Below are 26,043 nucleotides of genomic sequence, written 5' to 3' on the forward strand. Positions count from 1 at the left end.
AATAATACCCAGCCCATGGCGCCAAAGCTTCGCATTTTGGGCTTCGACTTGGTCCACCCCAGGTTTTTCAAAATGTAACACCATTAAGGAGAAGAGTGAAGGCTATTCAGACGGCAAAAGCTGTGATTTTTAATACAGACAAAAACAAGACAAAACAACTGGTTGGATTTTTTTCGAAACTGTCTATGTATACTCATATTACAGTCCGTTAGAATTTTCAATCAGAAATTTGTGAAGTGTTACATAGATATTTATGTTATGATGTAGGTTTGCAGCTCGTATGTACAACATTTTAAAGAGTTTTTTGTTTAAATATTATGTTACAACTTATTAGTATCTCGATTAAAAAATTAGTCAAAACCGTGAACAGCGCTGCTATTTACCTCGAAGTTAACCTTGAATTTACGCTCCGAATGTAAAACGTACCGTTTTGATTAAACTAAAAACGGTGCGTTTAACACTTTCTCTTTTCTTGCTTTTCTCTTTTACATACACATGTTTCTCCTTTCATTTTCTTGCTTTTTTGACAACCCACACAAATCTCATTTCCTTTTCTTTCTTTTGAGAACTGAAATCTCATTTCTTTTTCTCTATTACACACTGCCCCGAATTGAATTCTTTTGACTAACTGAAATCTCTTACACACCATCCCGAATTGAACAATTGCAGTCTATTATTCTTCTCCTTAATCATGTATGTAACTCATACATACAAATACAATGAAATCAATCCATCAAAATTGTTCCATGCATAGGAACACAGAGTAAAAAATTCAAGGAATAATAATGAACAAAGAATCCCCAAATCCCATCATCAATCCTTGACCAATCTATACAAATCTATCAAAGAATATGGCTAATGAAAAAAAAAAAAAACAAAGAATTGTTACAAATAACTAGAAAACTCAATCAATGAAGAAGAAGGCGGAAACAAGACTGAAGACTGATCATGATCTTTGATTCTGTTACTAGGCGAAAACAACATAGAAGGAAAAAGCAATTTTATTGGTTTAAACAAAAACAATATAGAAGGAAAAAGCAAATGAAACACGTGCTGCACAACTGGAGGCAATTAAATGAAAAAAACAAACCAAACACACGTGCTGGCAATTAAAAGGAAAAAGCAAATGAAACACATGTGTTACGCAACGTTTTAGCAAATTCGGGGTCACGTTCGGGGAAAATAACTTTTTCCAACCGTGAAAAAGATGTATTTGTTACGACACAACTCATGTATCCACTAGACTCATAATAGGACGTACATACTTCAAAGTTTTGAAAGTAATTTATTTGTCCATGGACACGCCGAATAACTTAAATAGACAATTCTCAACTCACTAAATGCAAAAGTGATTTCCAAAGTATCTGGAATGTGAGTTGTTAGTAATAAATTATCAAAGTTGGAGTTTACACACACACACACACCTGAATTTTTAAGAATTTATTTGATATTCGAATCAGTATCAATGCATTAAAATTTTGAATCATATGATCTTGTCAATCAAGTATGATTTCGATGGTTTGAGAAATTAGAAGTTAATTTTTAGGAAGTGCAAAAGTGATTTTAGAAATTTAAAAGTTAATTTTAATTTTTGATAAGTTTTTTTGAAAATTACTTTTGGTTTCCAAATCATTCTACTGTAGATTTTAAAAAGCAAATGAGGAGTATCTTTTCAAAATATGATTTTGAAAATATATTTTATATTTAATATAGTTTCATATATATCCTCGCATATATTATAAAAATTCATAGATGTCCTTATTTAATTAAGAAATAAAATTATTAAATTTAAATGGTTATTACTATTACTAATTATATTGAGATAAATTTATTTTAATTATCAATTACTATATGCACGTAATAAAAGTATTACATGATTTATAAATGTGTAAATTAATTTTTAATTAACATATTGTCAATTTATGTTATTACATTCTTGTAGCAGTTTAATAGTTAAATTTACAAAACACGCATGATTGCTTTTAAAACTTACAGTATTTTAAAAAATAAAATTTATAAAAAATTTAAATAATTTCGTTCATAACTAATTATTTATATAACATAATTAATAATAATTATTTTAAAAACTATAACATTAACAAATTTGTTATAAATATAAGCAGTTTATACAATACGCCAAAGACAAATATTTAGTATTTACAAATCCGTTATGCTTATTAAATGCAACTTAACGAAGTAACACGTGTTTCCTTTACTTTCAAAATTTAGTAAATTCATTAACTTCTTAAATCTGATCTAGATTGAAATATCCACTCATTCATTATTATCCTAGCAAAAAATGATAATCCAAACTTATATATTAAATATTCATCCGAGCATGCAGGATTAGAAACAAATGCAATCTAAAGAAGTAACACGTAAATTTCTTTTACTTAAAATTATTGATCTGATCACGATCAATGCATACTGTATACACTCATTCAGTTATTCTCTTACCAAAATTGACAATCCAAACTTGTATTAAATATTCTATGAGCATGCTGGATCATAAGCTAAGAGGTAAACGTAATTTAAGAAAGTAACACGTGTATTTTTTTTCGCTAATAGTAAATATTTTGTGAACACATTAAAATTTTATGCCCCGATCCCGACTTCGAAGTTTTTTTATTTATTCGATGCAACATTCACGAGCAAAACAATCCAGGTTTCCTTTATTATTCATTGATCTTGCGGGTCCGAGCCCATCCACGCTACCCCAAACCGCTGGGCTAACCGGTCTCCGGGCGGGAAATAAAATTTTCATCATAAATGGCGGGAAATCCCGGATTTACACCTAAGCCCAATGGGAACCGCACATCTTTTGCTCACAAATCCAACGGCTTTAAATGCCCCTCAAGTACATGTCAATTCCATTGTTCCACTGCGGATTTCGTATGCCATAAACATTCATGTATAAATATAAAAAGTCGGTTCGTGTTCTCCATATTTCTCTATTGCCAAAAAAGAAACCCTCGTTTTGAGGAAAATATTCAAAGAGCGCAATGGCGAAACCCTCGAAGGCGCGGGAATCGTCCGATGATGCCTTGTCCAACGGCTCCAGTTCGTCGGAGGAAGAGCAAATCAACGATCAGATCAACGAAGACGACGAGGAGGAGCTCGAAGCCGTGGCTCGCTCTGCTGATGCTGACTCTGACGACGATAACTCTCCGGCGTCCGAAGACGAGGCCGCTGCCGACGGAGACGACGTTGAAGAGGTGAGTTTACGATTTTGTCCCCGAGCTGTTTCTGTGGGATTCTGTTGAATGTTTACTTAGTGGATCTGAGCTATTTTATTGCAATTGCAGGTTACTTAGGGTTTATATTTTATGTGTTCTCTGATATATGTAATTCACGACTGTACGCTTTTGTAAACAATTTTTTTTGGGAGAGTTCTCTTAACTCTGAAAAATGAGGAATGTTTGACCGTAATATGTAAGTACATAACATAAATTATACCAAACAAAGTGCTCATATGTGTGTGATTGCTTAAACTGATTTCAAGCTAGTCTTAGTCTTCTTCGTCACATGGTGATTTTTCTGTAACATTGTTTTTCTGGTCAATTTCGGCTGCAGGATGACGACAGTGGGGCTAATGCAGATATTAGCAAGCGTGAAAAGCAGAGACTAAAAGAAATGCAGAAATTGAAGAAACAAAAGATTCAGGAACTATTGGATAAACAAAATGCTGCTATTGATGCTGATATGGTGTGTCCGTTTGTACTATTTGTTAATGATCATATTACAAGTGCTTGTTGAGCAATGAGAATAATTAGTTTTGGTTTAACTGCAGAACAATAGGGGGAAGGGCCGATTGAAGTATCTATTGCAGCAAACAGAGTTGTTTTCTCATTTTGCGAAAGGCGATCAATCTGCATCTCAGAAGAAGGCAAAAGGAAGGTATGCCTCGAGGTTATTTAAAGAGTTTTATGGTTTGCTTTATCTCTATTTGTCCATGCCATATTTCCTTAGGCTGCAGTACATTTGTTGAAGATTTTTGAATCTCTAGGTTATAGGTCAATTATCATCACTGAGAGCAACACATTTGGAACCCTTCTAGCTGATGAGAGTAGACATTTCTCATTGAGCATATGAATGAATCTGTCTTGGAGAGCTGTGAGATCCAGAAGCTTCTTTCTGGATTTAAATTTGGTTCTTTAGGTGAAAAAAAAGAATTTGAAAAATTGGAAAATTATGAACCATGCTCCCATAGTTATGCCTTTTATTTTAAAGTAGTAATATTGACTAGATTGCTATTTAGACTATTATATTTTTGTTGATTTGTGTTCTTTATCTATATAGACTATTGGCTGAACTTAAATGTATAGCCATGACTTGTTTTTTATTTTTATTTATATGTTTTTTGATAGATTAGTTGTGACATGTTGAGTGAATACTCTTGCCTTATTATTTAACTCCATTTCCCGTTGTCTCTTATTTTGCCTGCAATGTGGCCAAAATTGTATGGTGCTGCTGTTTCCATTGCATGAGACTGAATTAAGGAGATCTTGGGGTGGGATTTTTCTAATACAAAATTTTTGCGTGTCCTCAATGTTCAAGCTACTATGTTTACTATTCTTTATAAACAAGCACAACCAATATTGTTGTTTACAGAGTAATTACTCTAGAGCTAAGTCCAACATGATTTAAGGACGTAAAATATGTGAAATGGGTCGTTAATTGAAATTTTTGTGTGTCTTAACCTTTGTAAAACATGAGGTTGCTTTAATTCAGTCACATCTGTTTTACTTTGTTGTGTTATGCATTTAAATGTCTATCTCTGTATTCAATTATGCTTTTTCTGTGCTATTGGATATAGGGGACGCCATGCATCTAAACTCACTGAAGAGGAAGAAGATGAAGAATACCTCAAGGAAGAAGAAGATGGTTTGTCAAACACGCGGCTGGTAACACAACCGTCTTGTAAGTGCTCTCTCTCTCTCTCGCTCTCACACACACACTCTTTAAACATGTATTGGCATGCACTTATGCATGTGAAATTTTGCTTGCATTCATGTTTTTAATTTTACTAAATGAGATCAATTTCATGCGATCTTAAAAAAACAAAGAGATTAATGTCTTGTGTGCATTTGTTATTTTAACTTTAGACCATTGATCATGTTGTAATTGTGTAATTGTTGCATAACACTCCTGTTACTTTGTAGAAGTTTCTTCTGCTTGTTGAACATAAATTCTTGTCATCAAGGTGCTACTTCATTTGAGTGCACTGACATTTGTTTTTTATTTATTGCATTCTGCAGGTATTCAGGGAAAAATGAGGGATTACCAACTTGCTGGATTGAACTGGCTTATACGGTTATATGAGAATGGGATAAATGGAATTCTTGCTGATGAAATGGTATGCATGAGAACTTTGGCTTCTGAAACTTATGCATGCCAAATTGGCTCTGTGACTATCTGCATTGGATGCAGTATGACTTTGGTTTATAACTTTATTTTTGTTTGGTTCATCACTCATTTCCTCTCCATTTGTTATGATGTGTTAATATTGTTACTTTTGCATGCAATCCAGGGTCTTGGTAAAACCTTGCAAACCATATCCTTGTTGGGCTACCTTCATGAGTTCAGAGGAATTACTGGCCCTCATATGGTGGTTGCTCCAAAATCTACCCTTGGTAACTGGATGAACGAAATTCGTCGTTTCTGCCCAGTTTTACGTGCTGTGAAGTTTCTTGGAAATCCTGAAGAAAGGGTAAATCACCCAGCATCTGCTTTATTAATTAATTTTGTGTGCTTTAATTGTTTTTCTGTATAATATTTGTCCTTTTTGGGCGCAGAGACATATACGTGAAAATTTACTGGTTGCTGGGAAGTTTGATGTCTGTGTAACAAGTTTTGAAATGGCCATTAAAGAGAAATCTGCTTTGCGTCGTTTTAGCTGGCGTTATATTATCATTGATGAAGCTCATCGAATTAAGAATGAAAACTCTCTTCTTTCAAAGACAATGAGACTTTATAACACCAATTACCGCCTTCTCATCACGGGTACTCCACTTCAGGTACTAACTGCCATGTTCATTTAGTTTGAAACTCATCCAAGCGGGGCTATGATGTTGTCTTCTTGTTGTATTTAGTTTTATGGTCTTGCTGATTTGCAGATATTGTTTGGGCAAGAGAGTCTTTACTTGAGAGTGTGGTTAATGTTGTCAGTTGTGAATCTCAAATACTTTGGAGTTTATGCTTGTTTCAGCTTTGGGCCAAACTGAAATCTTCCCAATTTTCCACTTGAAATCTATGCCACATACATACAAATATATATTTTTTTTTCAGTCCTTCACAGAAAAAAGTAAAGCATGATACTGATATTTTCAATTTTTATATCATTTTGACTTGTTCATTACCATATAGTCATACCATGTACGTTAGACATAAGCAGTCTCCAATAAGATATTTCAATTGATTTTTTTTTTCAATCATGGTTATGTTATGTCTGGTTTGTCTTCAAACACCTTTGGCTGAACTTGATTCAAGGATGGTCATTCTGTCAATTGCAATTTCTCAATAACTTCATTTTCTGTTTGTAAATTGTGAGGATTATTATACTCCTTTCCTCTTGAGTATCAAGTCATTTTAACTTAAACTTAGTATTGATGCTATTTTCTCTGGGCTGCAGAACAATCTTCATGAATTATGGTCCCTTCTAAACTTTTTGCTTCCGGAGATATTTAGTTCAGCTGAAACTTTTGATGAATGGTTCCAAATTTCTGGCGAAAATGATCAGCAGGAAGTTGTCCAACAACTTCACAAGGTAATTGCTTTGCCTTATCATCTCATTCAGTGAAAGTGCATTGTATTTCATCCAATGACTTCCTTTTTCTGTGGTGTTTTGCTTTTAAGGTCCTCCGGCCGTTTCTTCTTCGAAGATTGAAGTCAGATGTTGAGAAAGGTTTACCTCCAAAAAAGGAAACTATTCTCAAAGTGGGCATGTCCCAAATGCAGAAACAATACTACAGGGCATTGCTACAGAAAGACCTTGAAGTTGTGAATGCAGGTGGGGAACGAAAGCGTCTTCTTAACATAGCAATGCAGCTTCGTAAATGTTGTAATCATCCATATTTGTTCCAAGGTGCTGAACCTGGCCCTCCTTATACTACCGGGGATCATCTAATCACAAATGCTGGTAAGCTTTGCTTTCTGGGTTGTATTTGGAGGTTTAGTAGCTGAATGTTTCATCTTACCAAACTTTCATTTTTAGGTAAAATGGTTCTTCTGGATAAGTTGCTTCCAAAACTAAAGGAACGTGATTCTAGGGTTTTAATATTTTCTCAGGTCAGTTCTTTATGTTGCTTGTGTATAAGTTAAATTTGTCCGGATGTGTGTGTGTGTGTGTGACTGCTGTTTATTCTACTTTCTAACCCCTGTTATGTGCACTATTCTTGTATCATCTTTCTATATCTGTAATTTTTTTTTTTTGTTTTGATTTTTATAGATGACAAGGCTCTTGGACATTCTTGAAGACTATTTAATGTTTCGTGGATACCTGTATTGTCGAATTGATGGAAATACTGGTGGAGAAGATCGGGATGCTTCAATTGAGGCCTTTAATAAACCAGGAAGTGAGAAATTTGTTTTCCTCTTGTCAACTAGAGCTGGAGGACTTGGTATCAATCTTGCCACTGCGGATGTTGTCATCCTCTATGATAGTGACTGGTGAGTCTTTTTTTCTATTATGTTGTGGTGGTCTGGTGGTTTGCCTTGTGTGTATTTTTTGTGTGAATGATGTTAGGAGATTATTGCAGGAATCCTCAAGTTGATCTGCAAGCACAGGATCGTGCCCATAGGATTGGTCAAAAGAAAGAAGTTCAAGTGTTCCGATTTTGCACAGAGGTTTGGATTCCCCCCCTTCCCCCCCCCCCCCCCCCCATGTGCTATACTAGAAACTATGCTATTAATGTGGTCTCTCATGTGGTTTCATTTGGAACAGTATACCATTGAGGAGAAAGTTATTGAAAGGGCATATAAAAAGCTTGCACTTGATGCTCTGGTGATTCAACAAGGACGATTAGCTGAGCAGAAAAGTAAGTGTTTTCTGCAGTACTAGCTTACAGAAGAAATTATAGCTTTCCCTTAGTTACAGATTTTTATTCTAAATGACTTTTCTTTGGGGATACAATGCAGCTGTAAATAAGGATGAGCTGCTTCAGATGGTGAGATTTGGGGCTGAAATGGTTTTCAGTTCCAAGGATAGCACAATTACAGATGAGGATATTGACAGAATTATTGCTAAAGGAGAAGAGGCGACCGCTGAGCTTGATGCCAAAATGAAGAAATTTACAGAAGATGCAATCAAATTTAAAATGGATGACAGTATGTTTTGTGCTGTTGAGTAATTGCATTCAAGTTTTAGTTATTTAATTATTAATCTATTTTACATATGTAATTATTGTGTACGATTATGATATTAATTGTTGGTTCTGTTTTGTTGTTGTGCAGCGGCTGAATTGTATGATTTTGATGATGAGAAGGTAAAGCACGTCTTGTTTTGGTTTGTACTTATGTGTGGTGTCCTGTTGGCACATTGTGGTTATTGATTGCCAACCGTTGGCTTACTTCCTTCTTTCTTGTTGATGAAGGATGAGAACAAGTTTGATTTCAAGAAGATAGTTAGTGATAACTGGATTGAACCTCCAAAGAGAGAGCGGAAACGCAAGTAAGTATTGTTACCTAATATATATATTGTGCATTTATTCATCATTCATTGTTGCTGATATGATGATTTGTTTTTAATTATTGTCTGTTAATCAGTTACTCTGAATCTGAGTACTTTAAGCAAACAATGCGCCAAGGTGGTCCAGCAAAACCAAAAGAACCTCGAATTCCTCGGATGCCTCAGCTGTAAGCATCTTGTGAACCAGTTGTTTACTTGTTGGTTTCTGATTTGTGTTCAAAAGCTGTACGATTTAGTTTTATGTCTTTGCCTTCTATTCCCAGGCATGATTTTCAGTTTTTCAACACTCAAAGGCTAAGTGAGTTGTATGAAAAAGAAGTACGCTACTTGATGGTGGGTATTATCAATTAATGTACATGTTGTTCTGTTCTGTGCATCCTTTGGAGGTAGATTCACCTTTTATATACTTTCTTTCCTTTTCTCAGCAAACACATCAGAAGAATCAGCTAAAAGACACCATTGATGTGGAAGAGCCCGAAGGTATGATTTTCTTTATTTTCTTTCTTCTCTTGTTCATATGTTTTAAACTATATAATATTTCCAGCTTTTGTATACTGCTGACTTGGTATTTTATATTTAGATGTGGGAGATCCACTGACTGCTGAAGAGTTGGAAGAAAAGGAGCGATTGTTAGAAGAAGTGAGTATATTATGTAATGTATATAAGGTTTACTAATTGGCCTTTTTACCAAATTGCCTGTGGTTGTGTGTAGGGATTTTCTTCTTGGAGTAGAAGAGATTTCAATACTTTCATTAGGGCTTGTGAGAAGTATGGCCGAAATGACATAAAAAGTATTGCCTCAGAAATGGATGGAAAATCTGAGGAGGAAGTTGAAAGATACGCTAAAGTTTTCAAAGAACGATACAAGGAGCTAAATGGTGAGTTTTTTGCTCAGAGTTAATGCTAGTCACTCTAAATGTTTATGATTTTGGGCCGCTAAATTGTTAATGTGTCAACTTGTATTAATTGGTGGCATCATCTGCTATCAGCTGCAAACGGTTGCCATTTATAGAACATAACTGTTTTACTTTATTCAATTAGATTAAGAGCTAGTTTTGATAGTGGATGCTTTAAAAATGTATACATGAGGGGCAAAACCTGCAATTAATGGAACGTCGAGGAATGTCATTCGCTTGAAACTGTGATAAATCTTCTAAGGCATGCAAAGGCTCACCAAGTCTCAAAGCCTGTTTTATGGCGAGACAGAAGCTAAGCATGCCAGGATCTGCTCGGCCGCGAGAAGGCTAGCAGAATCCCCAAGCATCGAAGAAGTCACTAAGGCATGCAAAGGCTCGATAAAGTCTCAAAGCCTGTTTTATGGCGAGACAGAAGCCAAGCATGGAAGGATCTGCTCGACCACTACTTTGGCTGGAATTTTTTTTTTTGGGATGAACTGCTCTGTATTCCCAAGCTGGTTCCGTTATTTGACTTTTTGTAACATAATTATGTCTTTTGATTAAGATTTTGTGGGATTGATGCAGACTATGATAGGATTATTAAGAATATTGAAAGAGGAGAGGCTAGAATTTCTCGAAAAGATGAGATTATGAAAGCCATTGGGAAGAAATTGGATCGCTACAAGAATCCATGGCTGGAACTAAAGATTCAGTATGGACAGAACAAAGGGAAATTATACAATGAAGAATGTGATCGTTTCATGGTGTGATTTCTGTGTACTTTGTAATATTCAAATTCAAACTGCTACTTTTGTTTGCTGGAATTTAATCATCCTAAAACATCTATCCCTTCTATTTGATATACAGATATGCATGGTTCACAAGCTTGGATATGGCAATTGGGATGAGCTGAAGGCAGCATTTCGCACTTCACCCTTATTTCGATTTGACTGGTTTGTGAAATCCCGTACAACTCAAGAATTAGCTAGGAGATGTGATACTCTCATTCGGTTGGTGGAGAAGGAAAACCAGGAATATGATGAAAGAGAAAGACAGGCCCGTAAAGAAAAGAAGCTTGCCAAGGTTCGTCCTCTCCCTTGCTCATCCCATTATCAATCAGATGAATCTACATGCGCAGACACGCGTGTCCTGGTTTCTGATTTGGCTTCATTATGCAATATAACTTCCTGCTAGAATTTTATTTGCTTCATTAATGTGTTGAGCTTATCTAATTTTTCAGCTGGAAGAAACAAAATTAGGTGCTAGAAACTAATACAATTTAATATATAAATGAATGCAAGAGTGAAATCTGAGTATTTTATCATTTTACACTTCAGAACATGACACCATCAAAGCGTGGTGGGGGGAGGCAGCCAAATGAGAGCCCTAGTTCCTTAAAGAAACGGAAGCAATTATCAATGGATGACTATGTGAGCTCGGTAAATATCTCACTTAAATTTAAGAATGTGTAGTAGCGTCCACAAACTGAAACTTGTTTTTGGTCTTGTTGCAGGGAAAGAGGAGGAAATGAATTTTAGTATATCCAGCAAGTTTTCCTACAACTATATTTTGTTGTAGCTGTTTTCCAGCAATGACTGGTGCTTTTTGAAAAGTTGCCGTTAGGAAGGGAGTAGTATTTTAGACTCTGTTAGTAGTCTTGGATAGTTGTAAAAAGGAATATACAGGATGCTTTGTAAGCCATATATTATATACTCAACTGAAGTTGATTTCATGTCAATGAAAATATATTCATTGGCTGCCTAAGGTGGAGGTTGCCATGGCATTAACCAACTTTCTTATTTATTAGTTATGTTCTTGACCAGAGAGTATTTAAATAGGGTTGCTTATTCAGTGCATCCATCCAGGAAAATTATAATGCAAACTCGTTATAATTAAAACGTTGTTTATTCCTTTTAAATCTCTAATAAAAAAAAAAACCTATTTTTGCTAATTTATCCACTAACGCATTATTAGGAAAAAATGAATCAACTGTTTATTGTTTTATACTTCCTACGATCATTGGTCACTTCTCAAAGCCTCAAATTATCAAACTTAATTTGTGATTTCAAATCAGTATTTCTGATTTTATCTTTCTGTCCTACTCTTAATTATTTTTGCTATTTAGTTTTCTTATTTCTTTTTTATTGTGTCCATCGGATGTTGTTTTTAATTTCTACAATAATTGTGTGCTTGTTCATAGATTGTTCCTTTTAATACTGCTAGTAATTAAAAAAAATAATCAATTGTTTAATTTTTTTTTTCCTACTTTTCATGATCATTGGTAAATACTTAAAACCTAAACTTATCGAAGTTAATTTATGATTTGATTTGAAGTTTGCAGGTGTTATTTTTATATTCTCATCTTAATTAGTTTTGTTATTTAGTTATCTTCTTTCCTTTCGAAAATATTATTATGTTCATTGGGTGGTGTTTTCATTTTTGTAGAATAATTATGTGCTTTGTTCATAGTATTTTTTGTGATACTGGTAATAATACTTCCGCAAAAAGAAGTTTTTCAAAATCAAATTGGTAAAAATTTATTTAAGATAGAGCTATATTATATTATATTATTATTTGAGAAATATATGTCAACAAAATTAAAATACAAAAAAAATAATAATAATTTTATATCTTAGAAATGCAGAAAAATTGATCTTAAATGATTAATACATCCAGTTTACCTTAAACTTTTAAAATGATCTGATCTAAACAATTTACCCTATGCCTCATAAAGGATTGAGCCGCTACCGTATCTCTGAATGCTGTATTTCGAGGTTTAGCAGGCAATTCCTTACGCTAATTTTCTTTCTTTCTCGGCTTATCAAATGCTGCCCAGCAGGCAGTGGCACCTCCCTGATAACAAGGTTACGTGAGTCTTAATAGCATTACTAAGTAGCCTTAATGATGCATGGCCTGCACTTACCCCGATAAAAGAGAGAGATACACTGACTTGTTAGCGGCCATCTGGTCATCACTCGTACGCATGCTTCGTAAATGTTGGTTTGGGTTTCCTGTCTATGCGTCAAATGTGCATGCAAACTGGAACGAAAAGAGACGGTACGTACTTGAAGAATGGTATGATCATAAATAATAGCCGGAAACTTTTTTTTTTTTCTCTTTTTCTTTTTTTCCCCTTCTGGTATAAGCCGAAAGCATGGCCGACTCAGAAATGCATACACAGAGACTACATGAGAAGACAGAGATGTAATATAACAACACCAATGACACATCCACAACACCAAACCCACTGAGTTTCCCCACGTACAGACAATAATATAAGGGGGCAAAAATTAGACAAATCTTCCCCTCATCCTGTAACATTAACTACAACAGCAAAGCCCTAAATACATAGATCAACATGTTGCATACAACAACATCCCGCAGCTGGGTTCTCTGTAATACCCCAAATCGACACAATAACCCTTCCCAATCCCTCCTTCAACCGTGTCTCCCTTCCTTCTACCACATAATTGAAGCATTCAGTTTCATACTCAAAATTACAACAGTGATAAAAGGACAATCAACAACGGTCAAAGTTGGATACAATGCAACGCAATGCAAGAACTCTTATTCCCTGGGTGGAAATGGAAACCAAGACGGTAAATGATGGTGCATCTGCATGTTTTTTTTTCCTTCTCTTTTTTCATCATTGCCTGAGAATGAGACAACGTTTCTTCCCTAGAAGACCATGTGACATCAGTTGCTGCTTTGGTGCAATTACTCATCTGTACCATCAAAGCTTCCCATTGCATTTGCTCGTTTCTTCTCTCTCCAGTTCTCACCCCATACTTTTGCCGCTGCCACAGCACGCTCTCTATCTAAATCACGATTCCTTGGAGATTGCCTAGCTCTCCCAGTATTTACAGGGCTGTCTCTCTGAGATTCCTGTCGCTCTAAATCATCTCCCAGCCATTTTCTCCCCGACCCGCCACCAGTTTCATTCCTGCTTAACTCTGCACCAGTACTTCCATCCCTAGGATGGCTCCTCTTCCTGTAATCAGGTGAATTTTTATGAGTTGAAGGCGAGCCATGCCGCCCAACACGTCCATGCTCATCTGGACTATCCTGCCCATCTGCCATACTTCTTCGGTCGTCCCTATTCCTTGGAGTAGATGGACCAACTCTATTGCTCAGGTTGCTGGCTGCATTTGGGTCATAGGTTTGGGAGGCTAAATATGTAAGAGCTGTCACAACATCACCTATTAGAGGCCTCGTAGCAGCTTGCTCCTGCAAGCACATGGCTGCAACTGCAAGAGCTTGGTACAGTCCTCGCATTGGATAGCGACCTTGCAATAGTGGATCAGCCATTTTGGGAAATTTCCTGCGATCCTTGAAGAGTGGTCGTGCCTGCACGTCCATGTCCAACAAAAAAGAGAACCTCATTTCTGGTTAACTCAGTAAGGCATTACAGAACTAAAAGCGCGATATCATATACCAATGTTTATTGAGAGAAAATTAATGCATTCAATTCAATGTAAGAACAAAGAGAAGTGATACTTACCCAGGCAACAAGATTATGTTCTCCAGGAGGCCGTGTATTATCAATAGCCTTGCGCCCAGTGATAAGTTCAAGAAAGACAACTCCAAAACTGTACACATCTGACTTTAGAGTGAGTTGGCCAGTCATAGCATACTCTGGTGCACAATAACCATATGTACCCATTACACGAGTGGATACATGGGTTTTGTCACCAACAGGCCCCAGTTTTGCAAGCCCAAAATCTGATAACTTAGGGTGGAAACCCTCATCAAGGAGTATATTTGATGATTTCAAGTCCCTATATATAACAGGAGGGTTTGCTTTATCATGGAGGTATTCCAACCCCTTAGCCGCACCAGCTGCAATCTTCATCCTTGTATTCCAATCCAGCGGTTCCTTGTCGGGGGGTAAATCTGTAAACAAATTTTAAAATAAAATAATCAAGGTGGCTTGCCAAAATATGTTTGTCCAATCAAGCTTCGGACCAAAGTGGTCAAGTGAAAAGGAGGTCAAAATTTTGTCACAAAAGATAATACAGCCAACACTTAAAAAGTACAGGACAATTTACCAAAAATCTATAAAATGCTTAGGACGCTAAATCTGCTAAGAACATATATTGAATTGAGTTAAGAATGAATATAAGTAAACGTAGGTGCTGGGATTAACAATTTCATTTTGCTCATCACAAAGAAGATTGTATAAGTTGTTTTAATCAATTTCCCACACTCACTGTGCTCAATCATGTTTTCGTATAGTGGTGATTTCTATTTTCATAATAATAGTAGTGTGTCGAGAGTATTGGGCTTCATGTAGATATTTAACATAGAATGAAGAATGCACAAGTTCTCTTAGAAGACTATCCTTGTGATTCGGTTGTTTCAGTCCTGGATTTAATGAGATCTATAATAGTAAAGAAAGAATAAAACAGCCAGCATCCCCCATTCTTGTGAAGTCAAGACCTTTCAATAAACATGTTTATCAATATAGGTATAGGACTTTGCTCCTCTCCGAATCCCCTCCACCCTGATGTTTGTTGGCAGTGGTTAGTTGTCAGCGTATTAGTAGTATCTAATGTTACCTAGCGGCATAAGATAGCCTACCCAAGGATATCCAAGGAAAACAGATGACTGCATAGATAAGAAGTATCAAATTCAGCCGTTTCAATCACAAGGATATTCAAACAAGAGTATGGAACTAAGGGATTAAGCTTAAGTTCCTAAGTTTCTTCGGAAAAATAGCACAAATGACACAGACCATCATGTCAAGCACACAAACTACTTAGAAATTAGCATCCAACTTTCAATTGTTGATATTTCAAGATGTCCCATATCAATCATATGGCAGCGAGATTCAGAACAGTCTTCTCTTATTAAGCCACTAACATATCCCAATCAAGTCAAATAAAGAAGAAAGCAACATCACTAAATTCTGCAGAAACAGAGCCCAAATAGAGCCTCAAAATTTGACTGTCCCAGAGAACAAAGCAACTCCAGCTATCTTGCCTTAAAAAATTCTTCTCTTTGTATATCCATAACACCCAAAATGATTTTCAAAAATTTTCTATTTTCCTAATAGCTTCAATGCTAATCCTGCTAAAAGATTTCTAAACCAAAGAGACTTCCCCAATTATTTCACCAGACAAAGGAAAATAAATGAAAGAACTTAAGAACCTTTCTCCAATTTTTCAGATTTGATGATACAAAATTTAATTTTCATTGGTATACAGAATTGCTCTAAGTGCAGGAAATTTCACAATAGAATAAGTACAAAAGCACAAACCAACCATGTAAATGATCTTCCAATGATCCCAACGGCATAAACTCATAAACAAGGAGGCGTTGGTCCCCATCTGCACAATAGCCAATCAAATTGACCAGGTTTGAGTGGTGTAAGAGACTAAGCATGAGAACTTCCACCAGAAACTCCCGGTTTCCTTGAAGGCCATTCCGGTCAAGCTGTTTGACAGCTACTACCTACAAATACAATCATTTCACGCAATCAGAAATCATGCAATAATTCATGAAACTCAGTGCCATGTTTTTTTCAGAATCATGATCCAAACTAAAGAGTAGAAGGGCAAAGCAAATAGAAGAGTAGAAGTTCATTATCAACAAGATTATAATTCCAAGATATGATGTATGACTACAAGCCAAGCACCACGGCATTTCTCAAATAGATATTAGGGATATCCATTTCAAACCATTACAGCTTACCTGTCCTGTGCTCTCCAAGCGGCCCTTGTAAACACGTCCGAAACCTCCTTCACCCAAAAGACATTCTGGTCTAAAGTTCTTGGTGGCAGCAGCAAGCTCCCGAAATGTAAACGTTTGGGCGGCAATATGTGCAGTTGGTTCTTTTGGAATAGCTGGTTCCTTCTTTGGGTCAGAACCATTCCGAGATTTAGATTTATCTATATGTAAGGAGTGACAGAAGAAGGTCAAAATATAAAAACTTTTGGTATCAATAAATACAACTGTGATGTATAATTCAATAGCGTAAACGCATAAAACTCATAAGAGATGTTACACAAAAGTGTCTGTGTTTCTACATTGTACTTCACTCGGCAAGCACTAAAGAACCAAACAACAAAAATCACTCTATTAAACCTGAAAATCATGCAGCACGAGGGACTACTTCACAGAGTTCGTATCAAGGAAGTAATCTGAGCTAGTCTCCCAAAATATTTATATATATATTTTATGCAACATTCATGTTCGACCATGCAAAATTTAAATTTAAATGCACATAGTAGCATTTATTTTCATTAAATATGAAAAAAATAGATAGTAAAATTATTAGGAAACAATTCAACTTGAGCTCCCCAAACTAGGAGCCAGATCTCCAACATAACTTCTAGGCACCACCCATTAACATATGAAACAAACCATAAAAGCTATGAAGGAAGTTTCATAGACCAAATTCAACAAATAATTAACACACTCAAAGCTTCAAACTCCCAATTCAGCAAACCACCAAAATTCAAATATTAAAAAAGAAAAAAAATAGACAGCAAAACAACATCAGATGCATCAGATCAAAGCAATAGCATGCGCAGAGAGGAGCCCATCACCAAGCCACTCAAAACAAAACCAAAAAACACAAAATTCAACAGAGTCAGCAATCAGTCCAATCCAAAACATCAAAACCAGAAACAGTGTGTATTAAGAAACAGCTGAAAATGAAAAGACACTTCAACCTGAACTAACTCTATTGACATGGTGAGACTGAGCAATTGAGCCGTCTTTAGCTGAATCCTTCCTGTTCAGTTCCTTAACAGCACCAACGGCGCCACCGCCGCCGCCGCCACCAGTCTCCTTGTTATTGGATGATCCAAAACAAGGAAAACACCCGCCCATATCAAATCAATTAAATCTTCAATAAAAATTCAAACTTTAATATAAAACAAAATCCTTCTCACTCAACTCAACTCATCACCATTTTTTTACTTCAAAAATACTGAAAACCCCATCTCACAAACTGCTCATCAGATCAACCTTTGCCCCCAAAATCTTATCCTTCTACGATCTTGAGTGTCCATTCAAGACAAAGATCGAGACCAAGAAAGAAGCAGATCAACAAATCGAAGAAAAAAACTGTGTTTTGGTTCGGGGTGTGGTGTGCAAGAAGAGAAGGTAAAGAAAATAAAAGAAGAGAAGGAAAAAAATGAATAAAATAATCAATAATGTAATAAAAACATTTTGATGGTTAGAAGTAAAATTATAAAATAATTATCCGGTAATTATGGGTATTTATTTCGATATTATAATCTTTTTGGAATAAATACCAACTTGCCACCATAACCTTTTGATTTTCTTTGCTTTTACTTTTCTATTTTATTTTTCACTTTTTTTAACCCTTTCGTTTTAAGTATTTTACAATTTTAAATGAAAGTAATAATCATCATCACGGTCGGGGCGTGGGACCCACTGGAGGATGTGCTTCCACACTTGTGATCCAAATTCTTTAACACATGCTTAAAACCATTCAAACGGAATTATGAAATGGCGCGGTGATCGGCTGCGGTTGATTTTATTGTCCGTAAGGTGCTGACGTCACCATGCTTTGATCCAACCGACGCCTCTCAAAGTCGTATAGAGCGAGCGCACACAGAGACCGACCGGGGGTACGGTTTAAATTTTAAAAATTATAGTGTGTGTTGTTCTTGACCAGGTCCCCGTGGTTTGGTAAAATACCAAAAAAGTCCAAAAAGAATATCACTCTTCTTGAATAAGCCTCCATCGGTTGTTACCCATAATTAGATTTTCTTTTTCAAGCGGTCACGTATATTTTAACTCCAAAATATTACAATTAACGAGCACTGAGAGATCTGTTGAAAGTCTAAATTCTTGTAAAACTATCTCCAAAAAATTTTTTTAATAAGATTTTATTATTTAATTAAAGAGCCGCATCAATATTTAAAATTTTAAAAAATACTTCAATTAAGATTTTTTAAATAAAAAATATTTTTTTCTCTTTAATTTATATTTTATTATTTTTTATTGAAGAAGAGAAAAAATATTTTAATTATCATTTATTTTTTCTTAAAAAAATATTTATTTAATTAAAATAATATTAACTTATTTCTATTTCAAGAGCCTTTCAAAGAATAACATATTTTTTCACTCTCTTTTTTACTACATAAATAAGTAAATAAATATTTAAAAAATAAAATTAATAAAATATTTTAGAGATGCTCTAACAAATAGCATATATTTAAATCAAGCCAGCTTAAAATTCTACACAGTTAAAAAAATAAAATCTACCGCTGCCACCACTAGGGATGGCAAAAATCCCCACGGGGACGGGTACCCTCGGGGATTTTCCCCATTCGGGGAGGGTATGAGGATAATTTCATACCCAATTTCTTATTCGGGGAGGGGACAGGGAAATTTTTTTACCCAATTTCTTATTCGGGGAGGGGATGGGGATGAGGTGGAATCCCCATCCCCTACCCATTTCCCCATTTTAATTTTTAATTTTATTTTAATTTTTTAAAATTACTAGTAAATAAATAATAAAATTTAAATTATAAAATTATAAATATTGGTAAAAATAAAAAATATCAAAATATTTATATTATTAAACTTTTAGGCCTAATTAACTAATTAAAGTCCTAAATTTTTATTTAGGACATTAAAAAGATCGAGTAGATTTTATTAGCCAAACATTTTTTTTAATTTTAATATTCTTTAAATATTTAAAACTTAAATCTATTTTTTATTTATTTTTAGATGTTATAATTGCCCACATCAAATCACAATTTTAATATCTAATCTAATCTAATATTTGCTTTTGATTTGCTCCGATTTAACTATTGTGTTGTAAAGGGAATAGTTCACATTTATAAAGTGCCCACGCCACCATTGAAAAAGTTAATTTTGAATCTAAATTCGATTTTATTTGTAACAATTCTGTATTAAACTATTAATTTGTTTATGATAGTTTGTAAAAGAAGTTTGTATTCCTTGCATGTTGAGTTACTTACTAATTTAATGTATGTGACTTTTGTAATAGATATTAATGTAAGATATCTTTCAAACTTTACTTTTATTTGAATTTTTTATTTTAATATGATTAACTCAAAATTGAAAAAAAATATATTAGTTATTCGGGGATCGGGGATCGGGGACCTTCGGGGATCCCCTGTTATTATTCGGGGAGGGGATGGAGATTCTTTCAAGTAATTCTGACGGGGACGGGGATATACGCAAAATATCGGGGATGGATACGGGGAGATCGGTCCCCTCCCCTCCCCTCCCCATTGCCATTCCTAGCCACCACTTACGATTATTTACATTGGACGATTTTACCAAAAAGTCCATAAAGAAACATCACACTTATTAAATAAGTCTTCACCAACCGTTACCCTTGATTAGATGCTTGCAAGTAACCACTTTTATTCTACCTTCAAAATATTACAAAGTCAAATAACATGAATTTGAACTAAGCTAGCTTAAAAGTCTATGCAGTTAAAAGATGAAATCTACTACTCCCATCACCTACAATTATTTACAATCAAAAAATTAACCTCCTTTATAAATAATTTAGGATATGTAGTTTTTTTGTTTTTTACATTATGAGGGGTGATAGTATACGTTTAATTGGAAAATTTTGAAACATTGATCATTTTATAGATATTTAGTGGGCTTTCAATTGGAAATCTCGGAGCATATTAGAGTCAAGACGAGTTAAAAAATAAAAAACACAAATTTTAATATATAATAAGACAAAATATATTACATTAAAATTCATGTTCTTTTGGCTGATAACTTATCTCTTATTTTAATTAAAACATTTATATATATATAACTCTTGACACTTTTTATTGAACAACCGATATGTGTATAAACTAAATAAACAAAAGGATTTTGCTAAGTTACACTTGCAGCTCCTTCAAAAATCATGTGGATCTCATTACTTATTACCACTATTCACATTATTTTGAAGAGATTGTAAGTTACAGTAGATGCAATTTAGCAGCACTCTAAACATAATTATAAGGTACTAGAAAAAATGTTAAAATAAACAATTAATGGCAAAGGGAGTTTTTCATCCTTTATCGACAGAGGGTAATTAAAAAGATGCGTCGTACATGCACATAATTTTCCATTGTACAAATTAATAACAGTAGCATGGGGAGATAACTGTAGTGATTAGACTCGTTCCACCTCTATTAATCCAAATTCATCATTCATGCATGCACGTTCACCGATATATATATTTATATATCTTTAATTAATCCAATTAATTATCCGACATGAATGCTGGCTTAATAATCGATAAAATCGAAGTTAATTATGAATTAAAAATAATTCAATTATCAGTTGAATTTAACCAGTATGCATCGTGAAAATAAAACAACAACTTCTTTTAAGATTTACCCAATATTTATATCTCAAACGTTTTAGCTGCTGCTCTTTTTGAAAGTTCTCACGTTATATATATATATACGAGAGTATAATTAATATTTAATTTAAGAATGAAAATTAAATCCCCACATCACTTTTGTAGGAGTTTGAATCACTATTCTCGCAATTGTGGGGGAATGATTTTACCCACTCGGGCAAAGACCAAGTGATCGGCTTCTTGTAGTTATATAAAAACTAAAACAACAATCATTACTTGATAATTTATAACTTGTATTATATAGTCAAAGACGTATGATGATTATTAATTTCTGTGTAAAAGGATCGGTTATATTTATAATTTTATGACCAAGAATGAAAGCTGAGCCTTCTACAAGCAAGGGAATAGAAAAGCATCTGGATTCACGTGGCTCATGTTGTATTATAAAGTAAGCAAGGGAAGTACAAATAATATTATTATGTTGATGATGATAATAATAATAATAATAATAATAATAATGATGATGATCAAACTTAGTGAAAGATTTGTATGGGATCTAGTGGAGTTTGTTTGTCCTTCAACGTGGATGCTACAAATATTATTTATCTTATCATCTCGATCATCAATCTTTATTTGTCAGACACTATAAACAAGAGCATCACTTGTCTATTTGGTCAAATCCTCAAAAACATATCGATTAATATTGGTCTGATTACGATATGTCGATGATAATGTAATAATGTATCGTAATCAATCTCACAATTTAAGTACTGATTACCTTTAAAATACCGCAGTTACAACCCAATCCAATCTTTGTTACAGCAAAAGAAAAACAATAATAAAATAAAATAAAAATTTAAGCAATCAAAAATCGAAATATGATACAATCTAACCATTTGTAAGGATGAATTTTCCCCCCCTCAAAAAAAAAAAAAAAAAAAAATAGCGACCTGAACGGATACAGCAGATTTCCATTTGCAAGTTGCGACCTCGGATTAAGCATGAATTAGGCGGTCAAAGTGAACGGTGCATTGACCGCCGTCCATCCGGTTCCAATCAAACACGTGGCGTGTTTACCCTGGTCAATGATTGTTGACCTACTGATGATTCATGCTGTCCAGAATTTTCTCAAGCAATCAGTTGGGCCGTCCAAGGAATTTGATACGTTCGATCAATATTCACGCACATATTAATTCCAGTGTTAGAAGAAAGCACATATATTGTTCCAAAATTTGTGTTTCTAAGACGTGACATGACATCAACATAAATTTATTATTTGAATAAAAAAAATATGAAATATAATTGTTAACATAAGGTTATGATATAGTCCTATGCCATTTGTCAGTTGTCACGTTATTTAGAATACAAATTTGAGAGTGCCATTATATAAAAATAAATAAAAAATACAATCCTAACTAACTATCTAATGCTTTCTCTTTCTATTGAAAATCTGACACGTTACAGTTGTAAAAAGGGGCGAGACATAAGATCTGATTGCTTCACTTCTTTTAGATATTTGAATTGATTGGGCCGGACCCACTTTTTAGGGGCTTCAACAATTATCTTGCGAGTGATTGTGGCCTTGAGGATTGGCCAGATCACCTTTTGGGCTTTATGGGGTCACAGTAGTTGGATTTTTAAGTTGGAACTATTGGCACCCTTCCCAAACCCTTTGATAACCCTAAACCCCTTATAGTTAACGGTTCAAAAAAAAAAAAATTCTATTTTCTTTTCTTTTCTTTCTCTCTCTTCAATTAAACTTTTTTTTAAAAATTTTTAAACCAGAAAAATAATAATAACGGAAAGCCTTATGATTACTTTTCCTGATCAAATATGGAAAGAGGCTGTAGTAAACAAACGAATCCTTAAATGTTCTGCTTATGTGCCGAAAATAATTGGGAATTAAAAAAGATAAATTGAAAAATTAAAAGGCTTTTTAACAAAAAACATGTTAGCAAGAGAGAAAAAAAGTAAAATAAAAATAAAAATCTTCCTAATCACATTTGGTGTAGAAAACTAATTATAGTTTAAGAGCAAAGACAGATTATAAAACTCTTATACAAATTATTTTTGTATAAATTAATGTGTGACATTTCATTTTTGGCTGAATAAAAAATAAAATAACAAAAATTGTTGGTATAAAAGAATTTATAGTTATATTATCATTACTCAATAGTTTAATTACGTATTTTGTAAAATACGAACGTTTACATTTTATTTATTTGATTTAAAAAAAAAAAAAAAACAAGAAACAAAAATAGATGCAATAAGGTCCATGCTTCTGTCCACCACATTTTCTAGCTTTGCATTTGCTACTTTGTTATCTTCACTTTGTTATGTAGGCATTGATGGCAATGTCATATATAAAAGCTTTGCTTTATAAACATTCCTTGGCTGTTCATCGTCAGCAAACCCAGCTGGTTGGCGTAGAGCTCAAAGAAATTGACAAAAAGCAACGTTTTCACTTTTGAAATTGTTATATTTGCTTATAGGCACCGAACTTATAGAAGTCACTACAAATAACTCATAAATGGTACTAAAAAATACAAATGCAAACATTTTCAATCTTATATGAGGCTTGGCTCGACATTTCTTCTTCTATTCTATTAGAATCCTTAAAAAAAAAAAAATTGTTGGGGGGAGGGGGGGGGGGGGTGAACTAGTATAGGATAGAACTTGGATATAAATTATTTATTCATTTCTCAAGAATAAAAATCCATGATTAGTACCAATTAATAAGTTGAAAAAATCTTCATAAGTAAAATTTCAATATAAAAATTGAAAAAGGATCTGATTCGAGCAATTTTGAAATAAAAAAATAAAGAAAAAATTTATTTGATCTACACCCATGTGTTTGGAGTTTTAAATTTTAATTTCATCCTATAAATCATAAGTATCATAATTTTATATCGAATTACTGCTGACACGACTTAAGAGTGTTATTACTCCCAAATATAAGAGTGTCTAGTTATAATATATCCCGGTGAGTCCGAGGTCGAACCACAGAAAATTTAAAATCTAATAGTCAATTTATTAAATAAATAAAATTTATTGCGGGAAAATAAATCACTAGGAATCAATTTAAAAATATGTTAAGGTTACGAGATCTACTCTCAGTATTCAAACTATAGTTTAAATACTCTCTCATTTTTATATTTTCCCTCACTTTTACCAGTGAATTATCATGTCATTTAATTTTTAACAAACAATGTGTATGGATAAATATAGAATCAAGTACCTAATATGTCATAAATATATCAACGTGTCAACATTATATCAAAATACCATACAAATCCAAGGAAATCTATAAATTGACATGGCATAAAAATAATCAGAAAATAATAAAATAAACTTAAAACTCACTAGAGAAAATAATTAAATTTATAATTTGAAATATTGAGCTTCACCATTCACATCAGTTTAGTAAAATTAGCCACTCATAATAAATGAAAACAAAATACTCTTTTTTTGTTTGACAAACTTTTGAAATATATTATAAGAAAATTGATTACACTAGAAAACAAGAAAATAAAGAAAGAAAGATTTCCTTAGCTTCACTTTGTTTCCTCTCCTCGGCTCCCCCTCCCGCTTACATCCCCTTGTCTTTTATAGGTAAGGGATCCGTCCTCTTTTTTTATTTTTTATTATTATTTTATTTTTATAATACACACACACACACACACACACACATTGAGAGGTGTGATGGTCAGGTTGCTCACCATTTTTATTATTTTTATTATTTATTTATTTTACATATTCTCAATTGTGCTCTAGCAGTTCTTCTTTGGTCCCGCTTCCAATTTCAATTTCATCTTTATTCCTGAAAAATATTTACAAGATAAAAATTAACATATTGCAGATTAATTTAACATAAAAATATATTTGGGGAGTGTTAAGATAATTTAAAAATAATGAACGCATTAATTAACACTTTAAATGAAAAACTAATAATTTTATCATTATTACATGTACACTTTTAAGTGTTAAATTAAAGGGAAAGAAAAGAGAAGTAAAAGAACTAGAGTAATTACCACCTTTAATATATATTCTGTGTCTTGGTCAAGGTACGCTTTAGAGTCTTCGAGGCCTTAGGCGAATTTTTTATTTATTTATAAGACTTCCTTTTATTCTGTAATTTCAATATTAAAAGAAGTATAAATGGACTTTGTATTTTAAGAAATTAATTTTTTTTCCAAATGAACCAATAAATGTAATAGTTTTCTTTGTAGAGAAGCAAGTAAGAAATTTTTTCATCTACTAATTTTTTAGATTATAAGGTTTTTAATATAAATTGAAAGGAAAATTTAAAGTCAAAGATTTTAACGTTAAATAATTAAGTTTTCTTAAAAAACTGAAAAGGTAAAAAATTTAATTTTTTTTCTTAGAAAGACCAATAATGAATGAATTTATAGTTTAGACAATATTATCAATTTTTAAAAAAAATTATTAATTATAGAATTATGAATGAAATAATTAAAAAATGAGGCCATCAAAAAATGAGACATTTTCAAAATTTAAGGTCTTAGGTCACCGTCTTGTTCGCTTATATTTAAAGACACCACTGGTGTTAGTCTTGAATTTTAATAATTGCTGAGTGTGTGCTAGAATTTACGCGAATTCACAGGCAACTACAATGAATGAACTACGTAATATATGTATCAAAATAGAATTCCGTGCACCTCTCAGTTTGCGGAAAGCATGCAATGCAATAAATCTTTTTTTGTATAAAAAAGGGATAATGTAGAATCAATTCTATATCCCCGAGTTAGACAAGATGAATAATATTAGCCTTTCTTAGCTAGCTTTTTCTAAAATGGAAGAATACAATAGTGTCTGTGCGCCACTACAATTTGAAATTATCATCTGTTTTTTTTTTCTTTTGGTTTTTGGCCCTATTGTATTCTTTTTTGTTATTGTACCACCCTAATCTATATATACAGTTAAATTTCAACATACATCTACAATATATAATTCAAGATACTGAGACAAGATGAAAAGGGACACATGAACTAAAAAATTGAAATAAGAATTAACTGAGAGATATTATGAATGAGAAGATTATGACGTACAATTAGGGTACTACTTGGGATGATATATTATTATAGAAGTATATGTCCACTCTACTTAATATAGTT

At 33.6% G+C, this 26,043-nt stretch overlaps 2 protein-coding genes across 3 annotated transcripts; one reads left to right on the forward strand and one right to left on the reverse strand.

The window, feature by feature from the left end:
• The first annotated feature begins 2,918 nt into the window (after positions 1-2,918).
• On the forward strand, positions 2,919-11,433 carry LOC18032504 (ISWI chromatin-remodeling complex ATPase CHR11). 2 transcript variants are annotated; one of them, XM_006419578.2, is made up of 25 exons: positions 2,919-3,215; positions 3,574-3,705; positions 3,791-3,897; positions 4,817-4,920; positions 5,259-5,356; positions 5,531-5,710; positions 5,796-6,017; positions 6,632-6,766; positions 6,856-7,138; positions 7,214-7,287; positions 7,448-7,668; positions 7,758-7,845; positions 7,943-8,036; positions 8,137-8,325; positions 8,452-8,483; positions 8,592-8,668; positions 8,764-8,853; positions 8,950-9,019; positions 9,112-9,166; positions 9,267-9,325; positions 9,399-9,564; positions 10,168-10,346; positions 10,450-10,665; positions 10,920-11,021; positions 11,096-11,433. In XM_006419578.2, exons 1-25 carry the CDS (start codon positions 3,003-3,005, stop codon positions 11,111-11,113), a joined length of 3,204 nt encoding a protein of 1,067 aa, XP_006419641.1. In that variant the 5' UTR covers positions 2,919-3,002; the 3' UTR covers positions 11,114-11,433. The 2 variants fall into 2 exon arrangements, with proteins under 2 accessions (XP_006419641.1, XP_006419640.1); XM_006419577.2 differs by having other exon boundaries at positions 10,920-11,012.
• A 1,211-nt stretch (positions 11,434-12,644) lies between these two features.
• On the reverse strand, positions 12,645-17,724 carry LOC18032499 (serine/threonine-protein kinase PBL27). The gene is made up of 5 exons (XM_006419579.2): positions 17,259-17,724; positions 16,276-16,472; positions 15,846-16,035; positions 14,084-14,475; positions 12,645-13,929 (listed from the first exon to the last, which is right to left on the reverse strand). Exons 1-5 carry the CDS (start codon positions 17,416-17,418, stop codon positions 13,300-13,302), a joined length of 1,569 nt encoding a protein of 522 aa, XP_006419642.1. The 5' UTR covers positions 17,419-17,724; the 3' UTR covers positions 12,645-13,299.
• Positions 17,725-26,043: the final 8,319 nt, after the last annotated feature.

The sequence above is a fragment of the Citrus clementina genome, unplaced genomic scaffold, assembly GCF_000493195.1.
Source record: "Citrus clementina cultivar Clemenules unplaced genomic scaffold, Citrus_clementina_v1.0 scaffold_9, whole genome shotgun sequence".
NCBI classification, from domain to species: domain Eukaryota; kingdom Viridiplantae; phylum Streptophyta; class Magnoliopsida; order Sapindales; family Rutaceae; genus Citrus; species Citrus x clementina.